The 22,764-nt window shown below is 38.1% G+C and overlaps 3 protein-coding genes and 1 pseudogene across 3 annotated transcripts; 1 reads left to right on the top strand and 3 right to left on the bottom strand.

The window, feature by feature from the left end:
- Nucleotides 1-297: 297 nt before the first annotated feature.
- On the bottom strand, nucleotides 298-3,928 carry LOC137581943 (uncharacterized; annotated as a pseudogene).
- Vap33 (VAMP-associated protein 33kDa) lies at nucleotides 3,662-8,835 on the top strand. The gene is made up of 7 exons (XM_068296384.1): nucleotides 3,662-4,029; nucleotides 4,117-4,260; nucleotides 6,380-6,532; nucleotides 6,604-6,713; nucleotides 6,765-6,983; nucleotides 7,053-7,151; nucleotides 7,257-8,835. Exons 2-7 carry the CDS (start codon nucleotides 4,197-4,199, stop codon nucleotides 7,407-7,409), a joined length of 798 nt encoding a protein of 265 aa, XP_068152485.1. The 5' UTR covers nucleotides 3,662-4,029; nucleotides 4,117-4,196; the 3' UTR covers nucleotides 7,410-8,835.
- Nucleotides 8,836-9,958: 1,123 nt separating this feature from the next.
- lva (lava lamp) lies at nucleotides 9,959-18,608 on the bottom strand. The gene is given in 8 exon segments (XM_068296328.1): nucleotides 9,959-10,393; nucleotides 10,460-10,659; nucleotides 10,761-10,905; nucleotides 10,968-13,998; nucleotides 14,000-17,908; nucleotides 17,981-18,061; nucleotides 18,120-18,191; nucleotides 18,271-18,608. Coding segments are annotated over 8 exon segments (7,608 nt in total). The 5' UTR covers nucleotides 18,337-18,608; the 3' UTR covers nucleotides 9,959-10,289.
- A 129-nt stretch (nucleotides 18,609-18,737) lies between these two features.
- Nucleotides 18,738-21,006, bottom strand: LOC137581954 (venom carboxylesterase-6). The gene is made up of 4 exons (XM_068296372.1): nucleotides 19,955-21,006; nucleotides 19,448-19,795; nucleotides 19,079-19,383; nucleotides 18,738-19,015 (listed from the first exon to the last, which is right to left on the bottom strand). The coding sequence occupies exons 1-4, from the start codon at nucleotides 20,864-20,866 to the stop codon at nucleotides 18,778-18,780; spliced, it is 1,803 nt and encodes a 600-aa protein (XP_068152473.1). The 5' UTR covers nucleotides 20,867-21,006; the 3' UTR covers nucleotides 18,738-18,777.
- Between the last annotated feature and the right edge of the window lie 1,758 nt (nucleotides 21,007-22,764).

Here is a 22,764-nt window from a genome sequence, read left to right on the forward strand (position 1 = left end):
AAAGATCGGGTGACTATATCATATAGCTCACATAGGAACGATCGGTGGAAAACAGTGACTTTGATCAATATCTTCGTTTTTTCCTATGATTGTAGGTCATTCTTTCGCAAACATAAGCCTTTTTAGATAAAACGTTCTTCCACATTGCCATCAATATGGCTAATAGGTAAGGAAAGAGTTACCAAAAAAGTTGCTAGGGTATACAAACTTTGACGCGGTCGAAGTTAGCCCCGGCCCTCTGGTTTTTTAAGTATAGAAGAAGTATTTCTTTTAATTAATTCCATTGGACTTCATATATTTTGTAAGTTTAAGCAAATTTATTTCTTTTTACATATCTTACATGCGCGGTTTTTATAAAATAAATTTTTGTGCGATGTTACAATTAGGCTTTCATTAGAGCCTAATTATTTAAGTTTTCCATTTCTTTAATAATATTTGCAGTGCTTGCATTTCGTGGTATTAGCCTTATGTAGTGCAGAATCTTTTCCCTGACATTTGCACAGAAGTACGATTTTTTATAAAGTGCGATGAAAGTGGGATGGGCCAGATGAAACATATTTATTTGGGCTTCTGCAGGTGATTTAACGATCACCTCCAGTAATTTTTCTACCCAGCGAATCCAAACGCTAGGCTTGGCCTTTTGTGGAAGGCTACCTTGAAGGGCTTTAATATAGCATTTGAAGATAAAATTATAGCCATTTAATGCAGATTGACGAATCTCTGGCTCACTTTTTAGCACAGCCAACGTTAGTTCCGCCATTATGGCTGTATCATTACCGCATATTAACGCATTCTGCATTAAAACCTGAGCCTCTGAAGAACTTGCCTGTGTTAAAAGCTCGACATTTGCTTTAACACTCCCAGAGTCCGGGATTTGAAACATGTTATGGACTAACCAAAAAGACTTGTGCTGCATTGTATCCACCATCGCTTGAATTTTATCAACCAGACCTGTAAAATGGATAAGACAAATGCATAACAGTAAATGACTCCCAGAATTGATACAATAATGTAATTAAAACATTTCTCTCACCCTTAGGCATTAGATACGCATGCATTGTACTCTCCTTCCAGTAAAGCACTACTAGATTAAGTGCATCCGCACGGGTTGCATTGTAGCATGTCAGATTCCAACGCAAAAGATCCATTGTCTGAATTAATTGGGATATGAGAGGCCAGTGCGAGCGCCGCCAATGAGCGAGTTGAACATGCATATTGGTATATTCTTTAGCTATTTTCAGATCATCTTCTTTAACTTTCTTTGATTTTAATATGGTTAATTGCTTTCGACTGGTTACCATCAGATGATCGTCCAAACGACTAACGGCCATTAAAATTGACATAAGTTTACAAATAATTACATAATTTTTTGTATTCAAATCAGAAAATTTATCCAGACTTAGGGCCAAGGATTCGAGATAATCAGATTGACCTGATTTTAATTTTGTCAGCGAGTATGGATAATTAACACCCTTGAGGTTCAGTTGTAGCTTAATAAAGCGGCAGTTCTTTCGCAAGCTAGACGACATTCTCAAGCCATTAAGGATAAGAGGATATATGTAGATAGACAGAAGAAAATTTTGTGAATTTTGATTGTGTAACATGCGCTCATCTAAAATTAAATTGGTGAAAATTGGATTCATGTAATGAAAAACATGACCAGAGCACAGGCACGCTAAACGCCAAAAAATTTTGGCAAAACCTTCATGGGCCATGGATAATTTAGCTAAAGATAACCATGTCTCTAAAGGATGTGCAAAGCAAAGCTTAAGAAATTCTCCAATAGGCAATCGTTGAGGCTTCAGAGAAAATTGATTAAAAAATAATATGCGTTGATTTTCATGGTCACCAATATGAAACGAAAATTGTTGTAGGAGTTGTAAGTCATCACGTAGGTTAAGAATTTGAATCCGCTCTGTAACAGAGCATTGTTCAAAAATTGGAAAAAGCACTTCGGTGATGAGTAAGGAATACTCTTGTTGATAATCTTCATCATCATCGTTTTCATCTTCCAGTTCTTTTTTTAATGGATATTCCGTCATCTGTTATCTCCTGGCCCTTTATGACCTCCTTAGCCTGCGCAACTTGGCTCAAATGCTCGATTATTTTTTGAGCATGGATAAACTTCATTAGCTTAATATGCTTAGCCATTGTCTCTACACACTCGTCATTGCCAAATGCTATAGAACGTAGAAAAAGTTGTTCCAGACCTGCGGTTATCTGATCTTCGTCAGCTTCGCCTTCTTCACCTTCGAGAAAACTTAAGAGTTTTCCCAGTGGAAGCTCTTCTAGTTTTTTTTCAAAAGTTTTGGCCGCCAGGGCAAAGGATTTCAGTTGCTTACATATGGAGTGCAATCTAATTTCACGAACTTTAACTAAAAGTTTTATTAGTTCAGAGGACAAAACGCAAATGTGTTCCTGAAGGTTATACAGTGGCTTTTTCGAGGGCAATTCCAGCCAATAAATAAATGTATCCACACTAACCAGTTGCACAAGGTTTTGCAAAAAGTCCAAAAGAATCAGTGCATAGCTTGCGGAACAGGAAAGCTCTTGGTCAGTCTGCATTCTTATCACATTGTTTTTCAGTCGTAATTGGTAAAGGGGAAAAAAAAGGCGGCAGCTGCTTGTCATCTTTCTTTTTCATATCAAGAGTCTTGATGACCATCTCCATTATTTGTGTGATGGCTTGTCCAAGGTATAACTTGCGACCAGTTGGGCGTAACACACGTAAACGTTCCTCACTGTCTAATAAATGACGTTGCAGTAATTTTCTCAACTGAGAAAAGAGTAAAGCGGATTCCTTTTTTTGCCATTTAATGGCCCGACTAGCGGATAAAAGGGACATGCAGAGTAAATTCAAAGATTCATAATGATCTTTAGTTATATGGCTTAAAGTCGCATTCAAACATTCATAGTACTGTCCGGTCAGCCAAGTTGGACCGCAAGACAAAAATTCTGCAAATACCTCAACTAATCCACATTTTAAAGCCAATGCCACCGTCAGAAACTGGGGTAAGGCATAAGGTAGATGTTTTAATAAATGTACACATTGTGGATTCCATTGGCCCAATTGCTCTTCCTGGCATTCGTACACATTTGAGCTGTTCAGAATTAGGTAAACCATTAAACCGCGTAAACGATCCTTTGAACCGGGCACCTCAGCATTAGGCACGACGGTCTTCTCTTCTTCCACCCCGTTTTTCGTTCCTTTGATTCCTATTAACTTATGCTCCAGCAGTATTTCAATGCATATGTCGCAAAGTTTCTTAATCGCCTCCTCGTTGCCTGAAGCCAAAAAGAAGTATACATTTTTAGAACAAGTGTCTTGAAAAGCTTCACCATGCTTACCACTCCAATAAATGAAGGTGTTCAGGTTTTTAACATTTTGGCTATATGTTTGTAGTGCGTTGCGGAGTTGAAAAAATATCTCACAGTTGTCCAGAGGACGCAGATGTTCGGTATCGGCATCCTCCATATTCAGATTTCAATTAAAAGAGACTTTCCTTCGAATTCGCACTCGAGTTCGAACTCGCAGTGTTACCAACTTTTTGAATTTCCTCCCAGTATTCAACCGCTCCCAGTATTTGATGCCGACATTATAACATTTCATTTAACAGCACGCTTGAGATGGGCAAAACACTTTGATACAATCGATAGTTTAATATACTTTTTGGTCAGCTCTAACGCATGCGTTTGACGGCTTTTTTGCATTCGCTTAGGGAAAAAAAGAAAAAGTTCTGCGTGAAAAAGGAAAAGGTTAAAATTCCATTAAACTTTAGATAAACAGAGTAAAATACTTTCAAGACACTTTTATACAGGCAGCTAGACACGTTGATCGTTTCGTTTATTTTTTTTTGCAACAAAAATTTCATGTGTGTTTGATAAAAAAATTTTACCGATATTTCGGCAAAAAGAGAGCGAGAGGAGCAGCAGAAGAGACTCAGCAAGACGACACCCCCGAACAGCAACGAGACGGAGCGTCGAGGCTACGCGACTACGCAAAAAATACAATAAAAACGAAAATATAAGGTGAGCGAAACGACAAACGTAAGCTTAAAACAAGCAAACATTTCTTATATGCATTTGTTTGTCACCTCAAAAACTTAACTCCAACAGCAACAGCATCGACAGGCAGCGCGCAAACACCGCACAAAAAACAGGAGAAGGAAGAGAAGGTACCAACAACAGCAGCAAGAATGAGCAAACCTCTCTTTGATGTGCCACTGACCATAGAGCCAGAACATGAATTGCGTTTTGTGGGTAAGAAGAACGAAAGAAGATTAAGTCACTACACAATGAAAGAAAAGTGAAATTCCAAAAAAGAATAGCATCAAATTGCATTTTCCTTCCCTTTTTTTTTGTGTGCGTGTGTTTTTCCATGTTCCTATGCTAGGTCAAAAGTACTGCTGAGAGAGAACGACAGCGAGAGCAAACTGCAAAGTTCGCACTCACACATACAAATGCACTGCCTTACAGTGGGACAGACATAATTTGCATTTTTAACTTTTTGAATATTAGCAACGAAATATCAAGGGAACATATTAATTTGATTATAAAACGAATGTGAAACATTTATAAGCGAAGCACTTACCAAAAAGAAGATGATGATCTATGACTGCCCCCGACAAATGTATTTCAAGTTGACAAATATTTGATTTAAGTCTATCTGATTATATAAGAGTGTTAAGTCCAGTCTAATTATAAAATAATGCTGAGAGCTTAACTAAGAAAAACATACATATTAAGTATGAAAGAAGTTTTTCAAAATATAGATTTAGTTTCTGAGCCTTTTTTAACGAAAATGGTCAGTGTGCGCCTGACGTGTTCGACCCTGTACAATAGCTGCTCTCTAGCACTCACTTTCGTTTTTTTTGTTTTTGTCTTTGCTAGCTTATCAATAATAATTTCCGTTCCTTTTTTTGGAATTACAAATTTTTTCTTAGTGGCTGCCTTAAAATCAATTAGTTTTGGTAGCCCCTCCCGTTCCTTACTTTTACATATATTTTCGTCGGCAGCTAGCATCATTTGCCGCTTCTCCTCTGCCTTTTTGTTTTGTTCTCTGTATCTCGTTCTAACTTAGCTAGCATTTTATTTTTATACATTCAAAAACTTAAAATGGGGCATTTTCAAAATTGTTTGTATTTTTGTTATGTTTGAATTTTGGCCAAAACGAATGAATATGACGCCGACAGCACAGTGGAGCCAGCTTATTGCTTTTTAAGCTTTCCTCTTTTTGCTGCAGCTGTTGCTAATTGGACTTTGAGAGCAGCAACAAAGCGTAAACAAGTGTCGCCGTCGTCTCTCACCTTGTACAAAAGCAAAAACAGAAATTTATCAGTCGAAGTCTGACATTTCAGATATATTGTAGCAACTGGAGCTATGAATCCATATTTAATTACATGCTTTCCCCGAAAATTTATTAATAATGCCTTTTCCGTGTAAAATAAAAGGATTTCGAATTTCAGATTTTTTCGATGCTTGATAACAAATGCAACTGCTCTGCAATAATAATTTCGTGGCTGAATATATTGCCTTTTTATAAGCCATACGGCTACACAGTAAAAAAGTATGAAAAACAATACCCCAATACAATGCCTCACGGTGCACACACGCGTGGACTTGTACTTGACAACACAACACCCCCAATCGCTCTTGCTTCTGTCCGATCGTTCAAGAAAGAGAAAAAAAAAACTTTGCATGACGCGATTTAATTTTTCTTTTTTCCTAAAGAATTTTCCCCTTAGCATCAAACAAAAACCTACCCACGCATTCAGCGCTCTTCAATATAACAAATTTGTGTTGGCCCTGTTTCTCTTGATCTGTTTTATCTTTGCATTAGAGAAACGCTCTATGATTACACTAAAGTTATAATAAAATCAGCTGAAGGGTTTGTGATGTTGACTCTGCTAATAAGCCATTGGCACTCGGTGAATCATCTAACAATTAACATTAGACTGATTACAAATGTTAATGTAAATTACCTTATTACCCCACGCCGGCGCCAATGTATCATCTATATAGTTTATATATTTAGATTAAGAAAGAGTATGTCACAATGCGTTCTCTTGATGAGACTATTGTTGATTTTTTACAGAGTTTTTCTTTGTCTTGCTTATTTTAATTCAATTAACTTTAACTTGTTGTCAGATAAAGTGACGTAATAAGCATGACGTGATAGGAAAAAAAGGGAGGATAGCAGTTATTTCGTAATATTGATTTTATTACGTGTCTATTTGTATATTTGAGTTCCTATATGTTAGAATCAAGTTTTACTTCACAGAACCTAAAAACTCTGACTAATTTAGAAGCTTATGAACTATTTCACACACATAACCATTTATCAAATACCTTTTTACACATTATATTTATATTTTATTAGGTCCTTTCAACCGGGCCGTTGTCACAATAATGACCCTGCGGAATAATTCGGCAATGACATTGGTTTTTAAAATCAAAACCACTGCACCCAAGCGGTATTGCGTACGTCCAAACATTGGAAAAATTGGTCCATTTCGATCCACCCAGGTTGAGAGTAAGTAAAATAAATATTGAATCTTTATCGAATTTCAATAAAATTATTTATATTATTTTGTCGGGTTCCAGTTTGCCTGCAGCCGTTTATGTATGATCAGCAGGAGAAAAATAAGCACAAGTTTATGGTTCAAAGTGTGCTAGCACCCAATGATGCCGATTTAACTGATTTGAATAAACTAGTAAGTTAGTTGTTGTGCTTTGTATTTCGTCATTATTAAATTTTTCTTTAGTGGAAGGAACTAGAGCCTGAACAGCTGATGGATGCTAAGCTGAAATGCGTCTTTGAAATGCCCAGCTCCGAGGCGAATGCTGAGAACAATAGTAGCGCCAACGTCGCTAGCGGTGGCAGTGGCATCAGTGCTGGAGCTGGAGTTAATACCAGCTCAAACAGCGGCGATGCTAATAAAGTTGGCGACGGCATCAGCAAATTGGCGTCCAATGAAGACAAGGTTGGAATACAAATATTAAAGCCCTGTAATAAACTATAACTTCACATATTATTTTTATTTATTTTTAAGGCCTCAATTATGTCCGATGCTATAGAATCTATGAGTGGGGAAATAAAGACACTGCGCGAATGCAATAGCGAACTACGAACCGAAAATCTAAAGTTGAAAGTAAGTTCAATGTCATTTTTATGTCTCAAACTGTAACAACAAAGAAAAATTTCACTTTTTAAATGATTCTTTCAATCTCTCTCTCTCTCTCTCTCTATTCCACAGGATCAAGTTACACGTTTCCGCAGCTCGACCGTTAAGCCGGTTAATGAACCCTATGCCCCGGTTTTGGCAGAAAAACAGATTCCGATCTTTTATATTGCAATTGCTATTGCTGCGGCTCTTTTGGGTCTGTTATTGGGCAAATATTTCCTCTGAATGCCATAAATCCAACAGTAGCAACTATACCAGCAGCAGCAAATAACTCAACACCAACAACAATAGCAATAAAAGCAGCAACAACAACGAAAGCAGCAGCAAAACAAAGTGCAGAGGTAAAGCATACGGTTATTTGAATCTGCATGGGGAAAAATGTATTTAAAAAAATTAACAAAAAAAAAAAAAAAAAAAAAAACAACAATATGTCTAAACCTAAAACAAACAGAAAAGTTTTAATTTTGCATTTTCCATTTTTTTTTTTTTACTTGTTCAAAGTCATCAAAACTAAGAAATAATGAAAAAGAAACAAAGCAACAAAATATTATATATAAACTAAAATTTTGCGAAAAAATATTGTTCAAAGCCAAAATCTTTAGTTTTCGCAAGAGATTTAGAAGAAGCAATAAAGTAGACATTTCTATTTGTGCAACCCATTAAGTGATAACGTAAAAAGTTTCGGTTAGGCAGCAAATGTTGTCTGCCCCTGACCTGTTTCAGTGAAAAAAATTTACCGGCCTACCAGAAACCTATACATGTTGAGATCAAAATTCAAATGAAAATTAACTGCTTTACTTAATTGAGCAGGAGTTTGTTTGCGAATAAAATGCACTTAACACGAAGCTTCAATCAAAAAACAAATGCAAAATTAAAAACTTCAGCTTAAAAAGCTGTTCAACGTTGTGGCTCTCTACAAAACAATAAAAATTGCTTCACTCTTTCTCTCGCTCTCTCTTCATGTCATTCAAATAATCACTAAAGACACAATGAGAGAAATTTTATGTCATTTCCATAAAATTAGTTTTTTTTTTGTTTCTACAATGAATACGTTGTTAATAAACTGTACAGCAACACAGGAATAGTTGCAAGAGTTAATTTTTTTTCTTGAAAATATGTAATTTTGTTGTTGCGACTTTAAAAACTAGCAAAAAGCATTAATCAGTTAAAATCAGTTAAACATGTAAAGGCACACTCCTTTAAATGCAAACACTACATACACACAAAAGACACGTCGCAAAAATATTAAGAAATTTTTACATGACATTGACAGAATCCTATGGAAAACACACATAAACATATGAAAGATATATATATACATTTATATGTATATATATTGTTAATAAAGTATAAAAGGTTTAACTACACTGCGCACCACATGTTCGTCCCTCCCGAATGAGGCTAGCTTCAAATTAAAGTTGACTTATAAAATATTGAATTATTTTTGAAACTACAGATTTGTTTACTTTTTGATTTTTTCCGCCACATTATGTAGAAGATAATTGCAACTTCTTTATAGGTACATACCCTAAACATGTCTACTTACGTTAGATTTTTGACTGTATGTATAATATTTAATAATATACTTTTATTTGAATCTAGCCCCCTTATGGTTGCAAAAAACTGTGTTGCCTAATCTTAACATTATAAACATATGTATCTAAAAAATATTTCCCTATACATATTTTCAAGGCTTTACAATTATCTATGTTTTTTGGACCCACACTTAAAATTTTGGTTTCAATCAAACCAAAAGCAGAATTAACAAATAATGTCGAAACCTGTGAGAACGGCACACGGAAAATATATATGTATGTATATTTCGATTACTATTTATTTGTTTTACAATCAATTTTTGCAAAGCATTGATAAATGATATATAGATTTATAATAAACATACATATACATATATACTATATGTACATATATATATCGTGTATGCATACATAGTTATACATATATATATACATGTATGAACCGCTGTATTTTCATAGACAACACAGAGAAAACTTGTATTACGTCAAAACAAAAATAAAAAACGACTAGAAATCAAGACGAATTAATAAGAATTATTAAATGAAAATGAATTGATAAAACAAATGACGCATATTAAAGAAAAAAAAACATCCAATGATTACGAGCAAAATGTACTTGATGTCTCAGCTGTAGCAAAGCAACTAAATAAATGTTTAAAATTTAATAGCATTATATAATAAAACACAACATGCAACATAAAAAAAACGCGATATGAGGAAATTGCATAATATAACATAATATTTACAGCATGAATCTTAAAAAATAAGTGGTTTTTTTTTTTCTTAAAGGAAAATTAAAACAAAATGAAACGAAAAAATTGTTAATTAAACATCAAATATCATTTGAAATAAATTTAAATTAAATAAAACTTCGAAAACACCTTATTCAAACAGTAACCAATAGAATTTAAGGTATAGCCATTGAATTCATGCGGATAACGTGTATATGTATATGCTAAGAAGAAATAGGAAAACTTTTTATATCACTTACTTATTTTGTATAATTTTATGAAAATTCAAGGGGTAAAGATTATAAATGGTAAACACCTTGAATGAAGAACAAGAACGGTGTTTATGGAAGATTTAAAAAATCCTGATTCGAAAACGACGAGATATCGTATTATTTCTTCACCCTTTAAGGATCCTCCGAGAATTATATGCATTTTTTATTTAGTACTCAAATTGTCCATTTGTCTGACCCATTTTTAAGAATTATACAATGAATTGATGTTGTAATGGTTCCTGAAATAGCCGCTAATATTCTTTAATATAAACTTTACAATTGATTTATTTTTACAGACATATCTACAACATAATATATACGCGCCTTAAGAAAAATTACATTACCATTGTTGGTGCATCGAAAAGTGGAAGTTGAAACCAGTGGAATTACAAATTATGTATTACATCTAAATAAGAGGATTTAGTTTCTTTTCGTTCGTTCAAGGTACTCGAAAAATTTAAATATTCTTTTCCAGAAAGAAAACTAAAATCAGGTGAAGTATACGACAGCTAGATTAGTGTTTGATAAATATGAATATCATTTACAATCAGAAAACTCAAGTTAGGCTTAATTGGACGTTGATTGTTGCTGCTTATCTTCCTCGTCATTTTTGTGGCTGCCCATTAACCAATCCATTAAAACCATTGAAGGGGACCTCAGTGATGGTTGAGCTAAAAATTTTTATAGTCATAATGTTAGTCTGCAGTGCAGGGAAAAGCAGATGTATAAGAACTTACATTGATCAACATCAGCTGTTTGCGGCTCTGTGGCTGTTGGTATTGTCATTGTGGGAGTTGGCAGTGATGGTGTAGTTGCTACTGACGATGATTGTTTGGCCATATCCCTTTGCAATTGAATCATCTGCTGCAGACGCTGCTCGCGTTCGTCCACAATTGCTTTGTCCTTAAAATGCTTTACCGTCTGCAATTCAGCTAGTCTGGAAGTATTATTTACAAATTTTAGGAATACGAATTTCGGATTGTGGACCCGGGTTTCCCTTCTACTACCCTGACTACCGGGCAAGATGGGCTAACTTACTTTTGATTAAGATCACTGCCAACGGAACTGGAATTAATCACTGGCCCAGACGCTGTACTTGCTGTTCGTGTTGATGAATCAGCACTGTTATCGGTGGTCTTCCCAAAAGGACTGTTGATTGCTTGGTTTAAAGATGCTGATGTTACTGTTTAAAGAGTTGCATATAATTTATAAATGAACTATAGGACAATATATTTATTTATTTACACTCAATGCTGGGCCGACGATTGCTCCGTTCCGTTTCCAGTTGTCTAAGAGTATCCGACAGCTTTAATTGCAAATGATCCCGTTCCTCTAGCAACTGAACAAGCTCCACAATCATTTCCTCGACACGCATATCTCGTTGATGAAGCATCATAAGAGCATAATCCAAATCGGTCTTTAAAACATACTCGGGTAGAGGATCATTGGATGTTTTGGGAGTGTCTAATAAATCACCGCCGTCCTGGCGATTCTGTAAACGGAAGGGATCATATTGCGCAGCGAGGCGAGCATATTCTGCTGATCGTATAGCCAATTGTTCTTTGAGTGTTACAATTTCCATTTCCTGGGTTTCAAGAGCCTTTTGCATTTTGAGAACTATCTCATTATTATCTCCTTCCACAGCAATTGGTGTAAACTGCGGCGACTGCTGTTTCTGTTGCAATTCTTCAAGTTGTTTTTCGAATGCTTCTTCCTTTTCGAAAAGGTGTTTTTGCCACGTGGCGGCAACCTCGCCACATTTTTGCTCCACTACTGACTCCCACTGTTTGTTGAGCGTAGCCAGTTGCAGTTCTAAATCGGATTGGGCTTGAGGTTGGTGCTGCTTTGGGGTCTGTTGTATTAGCTCCAAGGATTTCCGAAGTTCTGTAATTTCAATGTTCTTTGTATCCAATTCTAGAACTGTTTGCTTCATTCGATCTTCTATTTCAAGTGTTGATAAAACATGATTATTAAGAACACGAAGCTCCTCTTCCATGTCGGACTTTTCACTTTGCAGTTTTGTGTTTTCTGATATCAGCATCTGCAACTGGGTCTCTGGTGCTGGTAAAAGGGTCTCCCGGTTTGAATTTTCCTCCAATTTGTCCTCCTCTAATTGCTTAATTTGCATCCGTAACATTTGTAATTCTTGATTCTTAGTCAAAATCTCAAAGACCAGCTTTTCGGTTTGATCTTCACGCATCAAGTCCTCAATTCGTTGTTTGAGATGAACAATTTCGGCTTCTCTCTCTTGAAGAAGAGCTATTTGTGTTGCATGTTCCTGATTAGTGACAGAAGGCTCTAGTAGTTGCTCCTCCAGCTTCTTGACTTTTATATCACTACTTATTTCACAATCATGCATTTTCTCTTCCAGTTGTTGTAGTTTTCGAAGCAACTCATCACGTTCTTGTTGAGTGCGGGATGTCAATTCCTTAGCTTGTTCTAACTGTTGCTTTTGATGCTCTAATTGCCCTTGCAAGTCCTGGCATTCGTTATTTAAATCCAGATTCTCAGCTTGAAGATTTTCCAGCTTCTTTGTTTTTTCATCATCTGGAGGCAAAACTAATGCTATTGGCGCTGATTCCCAGTTATCCATCTGCTGAAGCTTTTCTTGTAGTTCTCTTATTCTCGCTTGATACATATATACATCCATATCTTGTCGTTCTTTAAGCTCCGCCATTCGTTCATTTCCCGCTGTCAAGATATCAATGCGCTTCGTTAGTTTTTCTTTTTCCAGGTTTAGATGTTGCAATTGCTCTACAGTTTTGGCATGACTTAATTCTTGTAGTTTCAGCTGATTCTTTAATTCGTCTATAATAGCTCCATCCAGATCATTATCCTGAGATACAGTGGGAGTTGACTGAAGTTTGCTTTTGTACTCCTTTAGTCGCTTTATTAACTTTGCCGTTTTTAGGTTTGCTTCGCTTTTTTCCTGTTCAGCTTTTGCTAGTTTTTGCTCTAATTGAGAGACTTTAAAGTCCAAAACAGGATCAGAGGCTGCTAAGCTCACCGACGCTTGAGTACTAGCTAAAGCCCAAGGATCTTCATCGACACCCAGTTCTGGATCATGTTGCGATACCTGTTCTTCGGGATAACAGAGATATGTCCTCTCTGGCACGATTAGAGGTTCATCAACTGGGACAGCTGACGAAGCAACATCAAATTGAAAATCGTCTTTAGGTGGATTTTTCAGGTCTGTGTCGCTGGTCTTAAAGAACATACCTAGTGTAGTGAGCGGAGCAGCTGCAGTAGAACCTAAATCTGAAGATGGTTGCTGTTGTATTATGAGCTTCTCTATCTCATTTAATCTTTGACTTTCTTTTAATTGGGCTAATTCTTCATCCCGTTGCCCCAGCAATTGCTCGAGCTCTAAAAGGCGCCTCTCTTGTTCAGCCAGAGATTGATTGCGCACCAAGAGTTTGTTTTCCAAGTCTTGTGCATGTTTCTCCAAGTCCGAAACGTTTCTTTGCAGATCCTCAATGGTGGACGGCAAAAGTGATAGCTGGAAATCACTAGCAGCGCTGTTTGCCGCCAAATTTTGGTTAGATACCCTCTCAATTGTGGGTTCAGTAACAATTTCATCAAATGGGGTGGGATTTAAAGATGCTTCATCGGCGGCAAAGAACATAGAAGGAGCCGGAGCAGAAGAGGTTTCGGGACCAGAAACAACCAAATCTGTGGTATGTCGGTTGTGCAACTGCTCCGACTGCACTTGAAGACGCCCTTGCATTTCCGTTACCTGCTCAATCAACCGTTTGTTTTCGGTCTCAAGGAACATTTGATCATCGGTTTGATTCTGCCCCAGGGTATCCATTTCGGCAATTTGTTGCTGCATTAGTTGCAGCTCCTGTGCATGATTGGCACACAGAGAATCAATTTGTGACTTTAAATGGTCCATTTCGTTTTTATCCTGCATGACCTGCATACGCAACTCTTGCAATTCGAGAGAATCTTGCTCGGCGCTATCTTGCTGAAGGCGCAGTCGCATGACCTCACGACTAAGAGAAGATCTTTCCCGCTCTACTTCAGACATTTCTTCTTGACTGCGTTCTAGCTGCTGGTGCAGATCGCGTACCTCAGATGTAGACCGTTCTATATGGGCGTTAAGATCACATTCCATCTCATCTAGTTCAGTAACCTTGGCTGCCAACTTGGCATCATAAACCTGACGTTGGCGTTGAATTTCCAATTCACGGTGAGACAGTTGCTGTTGCAAATCAATAACCTGGTCACAGTACTGCTTAGAATCTTGCTCCAAATGATCCCTTTCAGATTTAGTTTTTCTCTATCAAATTCTGTTGTTCTAATTGAAGTGTCTTAATGGTGGCCTGCAAATCACTCACTTGCTCGCGATTCGACTCACCCCATTGAAGCATTTCTGCAATCTGAGTGGTGTGCTCTTGCTTGTGTCCATCAAACTCCTGCGACTGCTTTATAATCTGTCTTTCTAATTCTTTACGTTGCGCAGATTCTTCTTCGAACTTTTGCTCTAGCTGCTGTATATAATTTTGGGCTTTAGATAACTCTAGAGCTATACTGGCGGACCGATCTTCCAAGGCAGCGTTCCTTTCTTGGAGTTCGGCATTTTGGGTCTCCAAAATTTCAATGTAAGATTCGTTTTGCTGCAGTTTGGCTTGGATACCTTCATTTAGGGTTTCAAGACCACTAATAGTTTCTTTGAAATTTTCCCTTACACCTTCCAATTCAGCTCTGCAGGAAGCCAACTCCTCTTTAGCTTGAGAGAACATTTCATCTTTTGGTTTTTGAGAGCTCAACTCCTGGATTTGTTTTTGCAATGATTGAATAGAGGCATTGCGATGCTTGATGACCTCCTTGGACTTGTCGAACTTAAGAGTTTTTTGCTCTAACTGATGTTGTAGATCCTTTATCAGTTCATCTTGGTCCAGCCTAAGTTGCTCAAGATGTTGTTTGCCGGCAAATTCGTTCTCCCATTGCGTTTGCTCTAATCTTAGATCGGTATTCGCCTGAATTACATTTTGCAACTCCACTTGAAGGCGCTGTTGCTCTTGCTCCTGTTCAATGATTTGCGTTTTAAGCTGACGCACTGTATCACGCTGCTCTAAATTAGTATGAATTTTCGCTTTTAGTTCATCATTCAATTTTTGATTTTGCTGATGTAATTGCTCCAACTGCAAAATTAAGTCTGGACATTCTTTTGTAGGTTCTGGCAGGTCTTTCATCTTTTCCTCCAGCTCGACATAGTCTTGATTGCGTTTTTTTAGATTCGCGGCATATTTTTTCAGCTTTTCTTTCAAATCCTTTATCTTTGTTTGTTCCTCTTGTTTTGACTGCGCAATGGTTTGCTGGAGTTGAAGAATTTCTTTTTTGAGGCCATCGATTGTCTCCTGTTGTGAAGAGATTTCTTCTACTTGTTGAGCAGCTAAAGATTTGTTGATTTTTAGCTGATGTTGCTCCTCTTTATTGGCTAGCCTTATTTGATGGAGTTCCTCTTGTAAAGATTGAATCTCGAGACCTTTGAGATTCATTTTGTGCTCGTTCTCACCCAAATTTTCAATTAGTTGCCTCTTCTGTTCGGCAACTAATGTTTGCAGAACAACCAACTCTGCCTCAAGGGATTCCTGACGGGATTCAAGTTCGTGTCGCAGCCGTGATTGTTGCTCCATTTGCTTCTCATGATTCATTTCCTTTGAGTTTAGTAAATTTTCAAACTGCTCCGATTGCACCTGAATTTGAGTAAGTTGGGCTGATTGAGAAGCTATCAATTGAAGATGCTCGGATTCACTTAGACGCAAATCATCAATGACATGTCGCAGTTCAGAGATTTCCGACTGCAGCTCTTGATTTATTTCTTCTTTCTGTTGGTCAGCTAAGGCCTCAATTGGGAGCTGCTGTTCCTCTAGTTCCCTGCTTAATCGGTTAATTTCTTCTTTGAGTCTAGAATTTTGAGCTGTTAGTTGCTCATATTCCGCTAAAGCCTTGCCGTTTGGTGCAGTAACAGCAACAACTGTTTCCACCACAGTAACCGTTTCTACTGCCGTGCTGGCCTCCTTTACTTTTTGCAGTAATTCGGTTAGTTGGACATACACTTGTCTCGCCTCTTTGGCCAGTTTCTTGACCACATTAAACTTGGCATTACGATCGTTTGCCTTGCCATAGGCTTCCAACTCCAAATGAAGTCTATTTAAGCACCGCTGACATTTTTCCACCAATTCGGAACCACCATTGCCAACATCCAGGGCGGCTACCACTTCGGACGACCTTTGCATTGAACTCAATTCTTGGCTAAGGTTCGAAGAATTTGAGGATTTCTCCATTAACTGTTGCGAAAGAGAATCCTTTTCACGCTGTTCTTTTTCCAATTTTGATTGAAGGTCACTATTCTCCGCCATTAAACGCTCCAGTTTTTGAAGCACTTCATGGCGTTCGGATGCGAAAAATTCTAACTCCTCCTGCTCCGGTGATAAGTCCGTTTGGGTTGGCTCGCTTACGAATTTGCGTAACACATTATTTATATCTTGGACATCCCCTTCACTGGCAGGACGACCATAACAATCACCTGTTGCATCCAGCTCTTGTTCCGCTGGCAATGGTCTTTCGACAATTTCTATGGACTCTGCAGAACTGGCCGATGAACTGAGTTTCTCCAGTTTGTCCAGCAGTTCCATATTCTCATTGATGTAATGTGATAGCTTTTTCTCTAGTTCGTCCTTTTCTTTTTGCAACGTCTGTATCTGATAAATATGCTCTTGAGCCTGTTGATTGCTTTCACTTTCTTCCTCTGACATTCCTTTCAATTGCCATTGACCTTTTTCATCCTCCAGGACACAGATGCGTTGCTGCAACTGCTCATTCTCGTCTGCCAATTGTTTTAAGTCTTGGGATTGTTGTAGTTTTTCTAGTTGCTTCTCCGACTGTTTGCACTTAAGTTTTAGTTTAATGTTAATTTTATTCGACTCGTCCAACTTCTGTTTTAATTGATGCAGTTCCTCTTCACCCTCGCCCTTATCCTCCACCAGAAAAATGGATTTGGTACTAGAACTCTGAGCTTTAGCCAGTTTTTCTTCAAGCAGGCGAAGATTGACATTGAGAACATTTAATTCTGTCGACTTCTCGGCTAACTCCTCTTTTTGATTTTCTATAAATGATTTCTGTTCTTCCAGTTGACTGCTTTGTAAGTGAATTTGCGTTTCCAAGTCTAATAGGCGCTCTGAGATACTGGAGTCGTTAACTTCTAGTTTGGATTCCAGATGCAGTTTCTCATTTTCTTTTTGGAGTTGGTTTAATTGTTGTTGAAGTTCTTTTAACTGCTTTGCTAACTCAATATTGACCTGGGAATCTGTAGATTCCTCTTCCCGTTGCTGTTGCAATTGTTCTCGCGTAAAAATTAACTCTTTTTGTAGTTCTTCACGCGTCGACTCTAACATATCATTTATTGTCTCCAACTCGCTGAGGCGCTGTCTTAATGGCCCAATTTCTGACTGAAGGCGGTTCCGCTCCTGATCCTGCAAAGAATGCGAAATAGAGGACGCATCTTCTTCCTTTTCTTGATGTCTTAATTTTTCCACTTCCAGTTGTAAGTAATTTCCCTTTACTTCTAATTGCTTTATAAGTTCGCTTCGACGATCGAGCTCTTGGCGCATTTCCTGCATCTCCTGATCTTGTCTGGTTTGTTTCAGTTCAGTGAGCTTCATTTTGTTTTTGAGAAACTTAAGGCGACTTTCTTCTAAATTCTGATCAGTTTGAGGATTTTGCAAGTCCACGGCTGAGCGATGCCGAGACATTGGATTTGTCTCCATCTCACGCAGGTCCGTCATGGATGAGCCTAACTCCATTTCAGTATTTAGTGGACTTGGCATAGTTTTAATGCTTAACAAAGATTTGGCAAGATCGCGTTTGCGTTGCTCGAGGAGGGCGCGAGTTTGCTCTGTGCGCTGTGTTAACATCAGCAGCTTTTCACTGCCACTCCCATTACTAGATCCGCTGACTACTTCCAGTTGTTGGGAAGAAACATCAAGATGCTCATCATCGTTGTGCTTCGAAGTTGTTGTTGCGGGAGAGTCTCTAGCAGCTGTTCCTCGAGTCTTAAGCTTTTGAAGCTTCTGACCCAAATGCTTGAGTGATTCCATTGAGTCACTTAAGTTCGACTTGCGGTGTTCATCATTTTCAGATTTCCTTAGGGCCCGCTCACGCAACGCTGTTAAACGTTCCTAAGTGTCAAAGAGGAAAAAAAAAATTACAAAAAACTGATTCTTTAAAAAAAAGTCAATAATTTTGTTAACCTGTTGTTTTGTCAAATTCTGACGTAGACTGTTGAGGCGCCCCTTGCCACCACTAGCTGTAGTTGTACTAGAGGATATATTCTTAATGAGAAAAATACTGATTAAATCCTTGTTCCATTTTGTTTTTAAGATGTCTCACCTGCAACTGACTCAAATCAATTGAGCTGTCTATTATTTCGTTGATATCACTCTCGGGGCCTTCGTTTCCATGCTGTCAGTAACAGATAGAATGAGAATTTAATCTACGTATGTTTTCAAGTCTAATACAGAATTTGCGTTTTTATTCATACCTGAATGGTGGAAGGGTCTGAGGACATTTCAATTTTAGCCGATGGGTCTTGGCTCTGCGCTTCCATTTTCCGCAACTAACGAAAACTAATTTAATAAAACTAAAAAAAAGGTAAACAAAATACGCCCAATGTGAAATTTGGGGCTATCTCCTTCGCTTTTGATCGAAGGGATGTGGATTTATCCAACTCGTCGTTATCAAATTTGTCGTTTTCCCAAATTCATGCCACATAGACTGCAACCGCAACATAACAATTAATAAAGCTATTAATTATGTTTTGTCGCAAAATTGCTCTTCTTTTGGGAATTCGTGGCACTGACGTGTGCACCTTTTGTGCACCAGTGTGACCACCACAAAAATACTACATTGTAAGTGAAAGGGTCACACTGGCTTGCGAATAAGGGGCTAGTATTTTAATAGCTCTGGTATCTTTATTTTTCTTCTGCAAGTGATTAAAAAGGCGCAAAATTTTAAGTTTATTTTTGTTATTAAAATCAAAAGCCATTAATTAGAAGTCAGTGTGAGTGTGGTGAAAATGTGTTTTGGATGGCACATGTGGCTTCAGTTCACGCCAAAAGTCAACTCGGTGCTGCATAAGTTTTGCTTCTAAACGAAATAGGTGCTGGACTTCTTCTTCATCATCATCCATTTTGGAGCCCAAGCGAGCAAATTCCACTGGATATCGAGTGGCAGGCAACCAAGTAGGTAAATTTATGTGACTTGAGCTATTCGATGGATTAGGATTTCTACAGAAAAACAAAAATTATAAAAGGCAAGAAAGATCTGGATATTGATCGTAACGGTCTTACCCTGTGCTAGCAAAATTAACCCAAGACTGTAGCATTATTTTACGTAATTGGAGATCCTTTACTGTGGGTATAGCACTAACAAACAGCTCTCTTCCGATAGGGAACAAATATTGTAGCTCTTCGGCGTGACAGGATCCATAAAACTCATTACGATCGCCCTTAAAGATTTCTGAAAAACTTGCTGAGCCCTTATGATCGAAAAGGTACACATAAGTTGGACCAATCGCGCCATCCGATTTTTGTTGGTCGAGCCGAAGACGCAAGTATTCATCAATGCCAGCCACAAACCAACCATCCGAAATCAGCTATAAATTAAAAGAGGAATGTTTTTTTAGGTCGTATCTAGAAAATTGATTCAGATTAACCCACATCTGTTAGGTTTTGGTGATTCGACTTGTTGTAATTGTGTCCCGTCTTGAAGTAAAAATGCTCTATTTGTCGCGTTATCTCCATTTGCTTCGCAATGTCGTGATGATCGTAGTTTAAAACTATGGGTATTACTCTATCGAACTGCGTCTTAAATTCTTGCATTAATTGGGGTAAATTAAGCAGAGCTGCTGTTTTTAACAGTCCCTCCTCAGAGGTCGCTCCCAACAGGAGCGGCAGCTCAAGCCCATGTGGTTTCAGAACGGTTCTGGGCATAAGTGTGAGGAAGGCGTCCTTATGTGGAGGTTCTATCACTGGCGGAAAAGGGATCATGGGATCAAAGTCCCAAATCTAATACACAGATGAAAAGATTTGTTAATTTAAAGCTTGAAATATTACCTTCCAAAAAATATTGTCGTTTTGCGTAACATATGTATATGTACATAGTACATATGTATATGTATATAATTTGATTCGATGTGTATGAGTAGTTACTTTAGATAAACTTACAAACATATCATAGAGTGCAGCAACAATATCCTCGGCGCGTATGCTACGGAGACACTTGAGCTTGGCGGACCAATCTTGTTTCTGTTTATGCAGTCCAGAACATCCGACCAGTTCTGCGAGCTTTGTTGCTCTTTTGGCAGCCACTCCTTTGTGGGCTGGCTGGGCCCAAGGGTTGAAATATGTACCCGATTGGGCTATGCCCCGATGCAGTAAGCCTTTGGACTTCTCTGATAGCATATGATAGGTTACACTAGCCCCACCGGCACTTTCCCCAAACACAGTGACGCTAGAGGAATTTCCGCCAAAAGCGTCTATATTTGCACGCACCCAGCGTAAAACCTCTAACTGGTCCTTGAGCCCCCAATTTCCGGAGCAATCAACAGTCTCAGTGCTGAGAAATCCTAGTGGACCTAAACGAAAATTCGCGGAGACGAGAATAATGTCATGGTCCAGTAGAAAATCAGGACCATAGAACGTACTGATGCCGGCACCACATTGCCAGCCGCCGCCATGAAACCAAACCATGACTGGCAGATTTGCCGCCGATTCCGACGTCAAGGTTTCCGGCGTATAGACATTCAAGAATAGGCAATCCTCCGATCCCTCAATCAGCATGTCCCTGCGAAAGGGATCCCGTTGCATGCAGATGGGTGCATCTTTTATGACCAACCGCTCACCCTGCCAGCCTGGATGTGTCACAGGAGATTTGAAGCGCAACTTACCAACAGGAGGCAATGCATAGGGAATTCCCATAAACGCCCGCATGTGTCGGCCGTTGTGAGTGGTTAAATGGCGACCAATTAGCCATCCCCCATGGTTCAACTGGATACGAAGACTCTCCGAATTGCGACTCTCTGAAGAGTTGAGGCAAACCAGAAGCAGCAAAAGCAACAGCGATCGACCGTTTGTCATTGTCAGCTCTTGAAATTTTGGATGCGAACTGATGTGGCTCAAGCTGTGTTTGGCTAGTTTTAAGATTACAACATCATCATCAGTAGCAGCCGCAGCAGCAGGAGATGGAGATGGCCCCCAACCCCCTCTATTGCGAACTTGTTTACTGATTTTGGTTGCTGTTTGTTTCGGTAAACTCATTTAATTTTTTGTTCGACACTCAGCGTTGACAGACACATCGAAACCAACTTTTACCTACTTTGGATTCATTTTGATACCCCTTAACCCAAAGTGGTTATTATAAGTATAACTTTATAATAAACATAAGTACTATAGTAATGGTCCGTATTCTGAACAACTACACAGAAAAAAAAACGGTTTCATGTTTGATAATATTAATAATTGTATTTACAAATTCGATTCTAATTTGACTCTAGGGTATCTAATATTTGGTACGACGTTTACCACTTTTTTTAGACTAAATTGTGCAAAATTTTTAACGACAGTTGGCTTCTCATTGGACACTGGTCCGAAATTCATTTACCAATTATACTTAGATCACGTTTGCTTCCCTAAATAACATAGAAAACTTTGTAAGAAATTCGAATTTCTGAAGCAACTGTTTTCTTAATTATGTTCTTAAAACATAAAACAACATGCATAGAGGTTTGTGTAAAAACTGTCTGAGTGAACTTTAGAGCGCGTAATGGTTACAGGTTACTAGCCAGTGTCAGCGGTTCTCCATTCGGACTGCAACTTCCATAATTAATGCAAACCTCTTGAACATACTTATAAATGATAAACACTAAAAATCCCATTGACCATTGGCTGCATTGGCCTTCAGTTACACCAATTCCAGTTTCAGTGCCAGTTCGAGTTCGATTGCCTTCAAAACATATTACCTGCCAAAAACAAAAACTCCACAACATTCTTTTATGGCCACCAATCTCCCATACCCATATACATAATTAAATTTTAATTTAAATTTATTTTATGAATTTCAAGTTTTTTTTTTGTTATAGGCCGAAAATATTCATGCATGCAAATATTTTACAAAAAAAAAACTTCCATGTTAAGCGAGAGACACTGATAGGGAAAGAGGGAGATATAGAGAAAGAATGAAAAAGCGAGTGGTAACTTAAAATCATAACATAAAGGAAAACGGAAGCGCACTAAAAAATGCCTTTGCATACCAAGAGAGGAAAAAATGCTGGGCACAGTCGAACATGAAGCTAATAAGCGTAGCGTCTGAGGCCTTTGAAGTTGTTTTAAGCCATGGAGAGACGAATGCCGATATAGAAACCCAAAGACCGATACCGAGAGAGAGAAAGAGGGGGCGACAAAGTCTCATTTGTGCTTCTGTTTTTTTTTTTTTTTTTAGACTTTTATCTGCTACAAGCATACCTTAAATCATTTTACCTACACATATGTACATATGTATGTACATACATGTATTCATGTATATGCATTGTCACACTGGCCCCGTCGATTATCCCGTCCCCAACGAAAACTAGTCCCCACACTCACCCTGTTATGCAAGTTTCGGAATATGACAAATGTTCTGAGGTTCGGGCTACAGATTTATTTTGCACGCAAAAATCCATTTTAATCCACTTGAGTGGCAATTTATCAAAACCCAACAAAAATTCCAAAAGAGTGGACATATAAATATATTTGTACAAAGTATGTATTGTATCTCATGCATACATACATATGTATGTATATCTCCAAAGGACAGGTCAAGCGGCATCTATGCAGATGCAGAGCAAAAATAATGTGCTGTTTCACTAAGTGCAAACTAATCTAGTTTTTAAATCTTCCATATGCGAATTCATATGCCAGCAGCCTATGGGTTTGTCTGTCGGTTTTGGCACATATTTAGGTAGGTGGTTCATACTTTAATTGCATTAAAATGTGAA

The sequence above is a fragment of the Drosophila tropicalis genome, unplaced genomic scaffold, assembly GCF_018151085.1.
Source record: "Drosophila tropicalis isolate 14030-0801.00 unplaced genomic scaffold, ASM1815108v1 contig_158, whole genome shotgun sequence".
NCBI lineage: Eukaryota > Metazoa > Arthropoda > Insecta > Diptera > Drosophilidae > Drosophila > Drosophila tropicalis.

Bases quoted from the DNA above. Each gene is read 5' to 3' on its own strand.
- Vap33 (XM_068296384.1), top strand. From the start codon at position 4,197: ATGAGCAAACCTCTCTTTGATGTGCCACTGACCATAGAGCCAGAACAT. The intron at 4,261-6,379 runs GTAAGAAGAACG...ATATTTTATTAG, and splicing joins ACATGAATTGCGTTTTGTGG to GTCCTTTCAACCGGGCCGTT. The intron at 7,152-7,256 runs GTAAGTTCAATG...TCTATTCCACAG, and splicing joins CCGAAAATCTAAAGTTGAAA to GATCAAGTTACACGTTTCCG.
- LOC137581954 (XM_068296372.1), bottom strand. From the start codon at position 20,866: ATGACAAACGGTCGATCGCTGTTGCTTTTGCTGCTTCTGGTTTGCCTC. The intron at 19,384-19,447 runs GTGGGTTAATCT...TTTAATTTATAG, and splicing joins ATCACCAAAACCTAACAGAT to CTGATTTCGGATGGTTGGTT. The intron at 19,016-19,078 runs GTAAGACCGTTA...GTTTTTCTGTAG, and splicing joins GTTAATTTTGCTAGCACAGG to AAATCCTAATCCATCGAATA.